This window comes from Epinephelus lanceolatus, chromosome 10 (genome assembly GCF_041903045.1).
Source record: "Epinephelus lanceolatus isolate andai-2023 chromosome 10, ASM4190304v1, whole genome shotgun sequence".
Classification (NCBI taxonomy): Eukaryota; Metazoa; Chordata; class Actinopteri; order Perciformes; family Serranidae; genus Epinephelus; species Epinephelus lanceolatus.
The window spans coordinates 5,681,435-5,688,822 of NC_135743.1; the positions used below are offsets into that span (position 1 = coordinate 5,681,435).

At 45.3% G+C, this 7,388-nt stretch overlaps 1 protein-coding gene across 2 annotated transcripts in view; it reads left to right on the plus strand.

Annotated features, from left to right (window-relative positions):
- pogzb (pogo transposable element derived with ZNF domain b) overlaps window positions 1–6,844 on the plus strand; it is a 39,081-nt gene extending 32,237 nt beyond the window's left edge. For both annotated transcript variants that reach the window (XM_033641391.2, XM_033641392.2), the window contains exon 19: window positions 847–6,844. In XM_033641391.2, the coding sequence (XP_033497282.2) occupies window positions 847–2,929 (2,083 nt within the window). In that variant the 3' untranslated portion in view covers window positions 2,930–6,844. The remainder of the gene's footprint in view (window positions 1–846) is intronic.
- Window positions 6,845–7,388: the final 544 nt, after the last annotated feature.

Below are 7,388 nucleotides of genomic sequence, written 5' to 3' on the forward strand. Positions count from 1 at the left end.
ATTGATGTAGTTTCTTTCATCAAACATATAATGGAATAACAATAGATATATGGTATTAGCAACAATGAATATTCACCCTTTTTTTTTTCACATAATTACAACCTCCACCATCGCCTCATTTGTGTTGTGTGAAACTTGGGATTCTGCCCTCTCGTAAATGGTAAATGGTAAATGGACCTGCATTTGTATAGCGCCTTTCTAGTCATCTAGTGACCACTCAAAGCTTTTTACACTACGAGTCACATTCACCCATTCACACACACATTCATACACTGGTGGCCGAGGCTACCATACAAGGTGCCACCTGCTACTCAGTTTTAACACACTCGCACACCGATGGAACAGCCATTGGGAGCAATTTGGGGTTCAGCATCTTGCTCAAGGATACTTAGACATGCAGCCTGGAGGAGCCCAGGATCAAACCGCTGATCTTTCAGTTGGTGGATGACCCGCTCTACCTCTGAGCCACAGCTTATCGGTTGTATCTATGTCATAACAGACACAGAAGAATGAGGGCTGTGACATTGAAAACATTTGAAATGGATGTATCAATTTTGTACATAAAGGGAGTATAAACTATCCCCATTCCTCAATGTCAGTAGCACATACAGTGATTCTGACTCTTTGGGGGAGCCTTGAATGTGTTACCCCTCAAAAGAGACAAACAGTGCATGTACTCCATATGGTTCAAGAACAGCTTTCATGAACAATGTTGAGTTGAAGAGTTTAATGAAACAAAAGTGCTTTGTCTTCTTGTGTGATTTTTTTTTTTTTTTTTTTTTTGCTGTGCTCTCACCTTGGACAATTTATATACTGATCAATGTTCATTTTATTCTCTGTCTTCAGTGGAGCAATCGAGGTGAGGGAGGTGGTGAAGGACAAAATGGACGATGCGATGGCCCCTGTGGAGGACCTGGACTTTGATGACGAGAGATTCGATGATGACGATGACATTGATGAAGAAACTGAAGATGATAAAAAAGAATTTATCAAAGAAGTAAAACATCCTATGTCTAACCTGATATCAACAACTAACGGCCATGCCCAATCATCTACCATCTCGTCTGCCTCTAAAGAGCGTGATGATTTCCTCACCGCCCGTCAGCTCAGGATCGCCCTGTTCGCTTTGTGTGATGGACTCCGGCAAGCATCGAGGGTCTTTTCAACCGAAACGCAGCTCATCCACTCCTGGCTGAAGGAGGCAAGGAAGCGTTTAAAGCAAACTGAACAGGAGCAGAAGGTGGATGCCAACGGCGGCGACCGTATGGTGGCCTGGGTGCTGTCCATGCGTGAGCAGCAGCTTCCAATCACTGAAAGCAACCTCTTCCACAAAGCCTCCACGCTGAAGAAGAAGGGAGGTTTCAGTGACTCATTCCGCATTTCCTATGACTGGGCAGTGAGCTTCATGCTGCAGCATCGGCTAGGTGTACGGAGCATTGGCAGGGAGGCCACGCTGGCACGCACTCTGCCGCTTTCCCTGGAGGCTAAGATCAAGACCTTTAGGGAATTCACCAAGAAGATCATCCAGGTCAACAAGCTGTCAGAAAACACTGTAGCTGTGATGGATGAGTTGTGTCTCTTTGTTGATTTGAGGCTAGTTCAGGACAAGTCTCGCTGCTCTGAGGCCCTGGAACTCACTGGGTCTGTACCTCTGGTCACTGTTTATCTGACAGCGCTGGCAGATGGTACCATGTTGCCGTCCCTGGTGGTGGCAAACAGGCAATTGTCTGAAAAAGCGCTGCCAGAGTTCATCCTGCTTGAGGCGGGCCCAGAGACTCTGTTAGTAGAAGAAGCCTTGGAGGTCTGGACTAACAAGGTTTGGCTACAGCATGTTACTAGCTCAATTCAGCCCAGTAAATCAATGCTGGTCCTGGACCGACACCGGGAACACATGGGAGATTCATTCCTCACCACCATCAGCGGATCGGGTACCCTTCCAGCGGTGATTCCTGGAGGCTGCTCCTTCCATCTTCAGCCCCTGGAGATGTGCATGAAGCCAGTCCTCCAGCGCTTTCTGCTGTCACGCTGGGCAGAGTTTGCGGCTGGAAACCCGAAGGAGTTAGAGGAGGCGTCTCCCCACCAGCTTCAAGCAAATGTCGCCCAGCTACTGGTGGACTGGTCAGTCGAAGCCCTGACACACCTGAACAAACTCCCACAGCTTTGGAAGAAGTCGTTTGAATTGACGGGTCTTCTGTCAGGGCAGAAAGAGGAGGACAAGGAGGGGGAGGGAGAGGAGGACAAGACAATGAGTCAGAAACCAGAGGAGATTCAGTTGGACCTCCTCAAGACCCTGACAGAGACCCTTCTAGGGACTGAAGCTTTTGGGGTATATTCTCCTGAGCTGATGGAGCTGCAAGACAAAGAGGAACAAGAGCAAGGAGAAGGGCTGGAGACCTCAGGGGAGAAACAGGAGGACAAAGAAGAAGAAGGGGAGGAGGTTGAAGAGGGGACGGAGAACGGGAAGGAGTTAGAGGAGGAAGGGAAGGAAACAAAGAAAGAGGGTCGGCCGGAGGAGGAAGGGAAGGAAACAAAGGAACAAGGTCGGCCAGAGGAGGAAGGGAAGGAGACAAATCAAGAGGGTCAGCCAGAGGAAACAGTAGAGGAAGGGAAAGACTCAATCAAAGGTGTGGAAGACAGGAAGGAGACAGAGGAGAACAAGAAAGAGGAGACTAAGAAACTAGAGGACAGTGTGGAGGAAGGAAAGCAGACAGAGGAGGACAGGAAAGAGGATGTTCAAAAACTAGAGGAGGACAGCGAGGAGGAAGGAAAGGAGACAGAGGAGGATAGGAAGGAGGTGAGCAAGGAGAGACGAGAGACCAGGATAGTGATAGGAGAGGAAGTCGGTGATGAGTGGAAGATAACAGTAAAGAGCAGGACTGAAGGCGTAGAGGCCGACAGAGAGGAGGACGACAGGATGGACGAAAGCTGAACAGGAGATGAAGACATGGATAAAGATCCGTGGACTGGGAACACCTGACCGAGTTGTCCCCGACAGGTGTCTGGTGGGACGTTTACCGCCGGATATCCTCCCTGTAATTTACTGAAACCAGGAAGAAGAGGTGGAGTCAAAGTCGAGCTAAGATGGGACCAGCAAGGAGCAACCAGCCCGGCTGAGCGTGAAAGACTGTAACACCTGTCCCCTGCCAACATACCTGTCTTGGTGAACACTTAAAGCTCCAGGTGTGCTGTTGAGTTTTCCCCAGTTTTGACAATTTGTGTTTAAATACAGACCCAAATAAGTTGTACTATATAATCCAGTTCAGAAGTGAAACTATGGACATCCACTTCAATACAGCAGCATCTAGTGGACATTAGAGGAACTGCTGCTGTGTTGGTTGCTAATTGTTTGGGACTTTAATCATGTTGAGCTGTCGTTGGGTTTTCCTGATTTTCCAGACAAAGCCATGAACGCACCACATTTATACGTTTAACCCTGATTTGGTCACAACAGGCGATTTTTGGAGTCAACAAGTGTTTTGTTATGTTTTCAAGTTTTTGTTCAGTCGAACATGTTTTATTTTTAAAAATGAAAGCTAGACAAAAGCTGTAGATTTCATGATTTTATAAGTCTTGTTGCGTGATCATGACTCACAACCTTGTAAACCTACAAGTTTAGAGATTGGCTCCAGACCAGCCAGTCAGCTAATATTCATATGGAGTTATGAATGAAGCTAATTAGAGATGCAGCATCCAGTTACAAAGAACATCTTCTCCAGGGCTTCCCACACATTCATTTCTTTGTGGCGGTCCGCCACTATGAAAACATCTGCTGCCACTAATAGATTTTCTATTTTTGGAGCTGGACCTTTCATTAGGAGCACTGTTGGAATATATAAAATGTTCAGTTATGTATAGCCCCGCACTGTTGGAGCGCAGAGCACACTTGTGGCAGAGACGGAGAAGCAGAACATCAGTGAGTGATGACACTTAAGTTTCACTTAAGTGTCATTCTTTGAACCCATTGACTGTATTTGCCGTCTGACTTCCGGCAGACGGCAATACAGCCTCTGGGGGCAGACCCCCGATTTTTTGGCATTCTGGTTTGATTTGGGCGGAGGAGGCGAATTTCCGTTTCCAACTTCCGTTTATATATAAGTAAACCATTGCGATGGATTCAGAGTTTGCAGTAACAACAATTATGTTCCGCCTCATTAGTTCACCGCACGGACCGTTTAACCTGGCAACAGCTGCAGCCGGCTCAAACGCGATTGGTCAATATCACGTGGACTACAAACAGCCTACAACCGGAAACCAGGGCTCTTCCGCTCTTCTTCCGGAGGCAAGATCTCCAGGGTTTGCCTACAGGCTCTACATTCACTGAATGTAGAGTCTGTATATAGAGACTACTTAAGCGTTCACTCTGCCCGGTCTAAAGGTTTGAATCTGCAGCAGCCACTTCCAAGCAGAAGAGAGAAGATAATTTTATCTTGTCGCCTTACAATGCAGAGCCTCTCTTTCTCTGTGCCGCTGCATCACATCCCCAGTTGCCTGTCCCAAAGGGTAACATTAATGTTGAGAGCGCTCACTCTGCAGCAAAATGCGAGGACCAAAACGTCCCCCAAGGTACACTGCACAGCACTCGGACTAGAAAAAAAACGACTGCTGGACTTGAAGCAATCTCAGTCAACTGATGATTCGAATTTCTGACTTTTAAGGGGCATCCCTAAAAAATATATTTATTCATACATCGATCAGCCAAAACATTAAAACCACTGACAAGTGACGTGAACAACATTGATCATCTTGTTACAATACAGTGTTCTGTTGGGAAACTTAAGGTTCTGGCTTTCATGTGGTTCCACCAGACATGCTCCACCCACCTAAACACCAGTGCAGACCAGGTACCTCCCCTTTATGGCAGCGGCACTCCCCAGTAGCTGTGGCTCCCAAGCAGGACGATGTACCATGCTACACAAACAAAACGGCTCTCAAACATCTGTGGGATGTGCTGGTATATATATATATATATATAATATATATATATATATGTACTTTATTAATCCCCGAGGGGAAATTCAATTTTTCACTCTGTTGTCAATTACACACAGGTCCGAACACACACATGCACAAACTGGACCTATACATGCACTAAGTGGAGAGATGTCAGAGTGGGCTGCCCATGACAGGCGCTCTGAGCAGTTGGGGGGTTCGGTGCCTTGCTCAGGGGCACCTCGGCAGTGCCCAGGAGGTGAACTGGCACCTCTCCAGCTACCAGTCCACGCTCCATATTTTTGGTCCGGACAGGGACTTGAACAGGCGACTCTCCGGTTCCCAACCCAAGTCCCTATGGACTGAGCTACTGCCGCCCCCGTACCCCACCTCACAACCCACAGGACCCAAAAGCATTGGTGTCAGACACTGTAGGACACCCTCCAGAGATCCTGTGTCCATGCTTTGACAAGTCAGAGCCAAGTCCGGTCCAAGGAGGACCCACCGTGGATCGGGGATACCTCTCGAGTACCAGCACGTCCCTCAAATGTTCATTCAGATTGAGATCTGGGGTATTTGGAGGCCAGGTCGATGCCTTGAGCTCTTTGTCCCATTCCTTGGGTCATTCCTGAGCAGCTTTTGTGATGTGGCATGGTGCATTGTCCTGCTGGTGGGGGGCACTGCCATTGACAAGTGCCATTGCCATAAGGGGGTTTACTTGGTCTGCAATGGTGGTCGGGTGGGTGGAGCGCGTCGAGTAGCATTTACATGAATATCAGGACCCAAGGTTTCCCAGCAGAATATTGCACTGTAACAAGATGATCAATGTTATTCAAGCAAGTAATAATGGACAGTAGACTACTTGAGTGTTCACTATGGTTTGCTGCGTAGACAGAGGGGGCAGTTCGATCTTACTGAATCACGAGAAAGCAATTTTTTGTTTAATATTGAAATCATCAGCTGCAATAGAAGAATCTAGGGATCTTAAATTGTCAAAAGTTTAAGTACTCATATGTAATATTTGTGCACAGTGCTCACTAAAGCTGCAGCAGTGTCTTTTAAATAATCGATAAATGTGCCAAATTATTTTTTTAATTGTTTGATCAAAGAGATGTTGTAAAACTAAATTTTAAAAAAAGAATGTCATGGCAGTGTCCTGTAACCTGAGACACAACACAAACAGATTCAGTTCACAAAGATATGAAACGGTTGGGTTTTAAAACTGTCTGATAAATGTTCTTCGACGCAGACTGATGTGGCGACAATGCCGAACACCGACTGTTGTCTTGTAGCTGCGGCAGCTTCCTGTAAATGTTTGTATGATGATGTTCTGTAAGCTGATTGGCCAGTCTGGAACATGTGGGGTTAATGTTTGTACTGCATCATGTGATCAGAACCTGGACCTGAACAGACGGTGAATGTTGGAGATATTTTTATGAATATTTTCCTGCAGATCGTGTTTGATTAGAAGATGTTTGACGTAATTCCATCATGACTCCTACAGAACAGATGTTGTTGTCTTGGTGCTGATGTACAGAAGACTTCTCATTGACACTGTTGATGAAGGTCATGTCTGTAATGCATCATAAGCACATTCTTAAGACATAATGCATACACAAGTCTTTATAAAAGTCTTTATAAGTGTTTATAATCATGCATAAAAACTTAGAACAAGGTTTATAAAGTGTCGTAATTTTGAAATGGAGGTATAGCACATTATACTTTTAACACTTTATGTCCACTGCTGATAATAAAAAGTTTTCATGCATGTTTATAAATATTTATAAATAGTTTTATGAAGCCTTATGTGTTTATTATAATGTCCTCTGAATGTGCGTGTACTGCATTAGAGACGTGACCTTCACAGAAAGTGTTGCAGACTTTTCTTTTAATCGTTAATAAAATATAAAACATCTTCAGATTTGGATTCTTTTCTTCAGATTTCAGTTTTATTACATTAGATATTTTAGAAATTATACAAAATCCATTTATCTCATACAGACAGACGACCACACGACACAAACACTGATCCTGCTGATGCAACAAACCCCAGTGCTTGTTCACAGTACCATAAGTACAAAACTAAATAGATACTTGGTTTGTATATCGACATGTTTTCAGTGAGTTTGTTCCTTTTCTTTACACAAAGATTAAAAGCGTCTTTCACAGTTTCAGCTTCGTTAAACAGTTGTGATTTATACGGCCCACCTTGGGTTTCTGGTGATCTGTCCAAAACGGAGGGAGGCCAGGCGCATCTGCCAGAGCAAATAAAACACAAGCTCGCAGACTCATCTGGCTCCCAGGCGAACCAGGCAAAAGTGTTCTCAGTGATGTTTCCAGACGGCTCTGAGCTTTGACTGCTTCACAGCTTTAAAAGAAGAAGAAAAAAACACTTCTGATGCAGTTTTAAGGATGGTTCACAGACTTCAACCAGTCGCTGGTTCTCCATTGGGATCTCC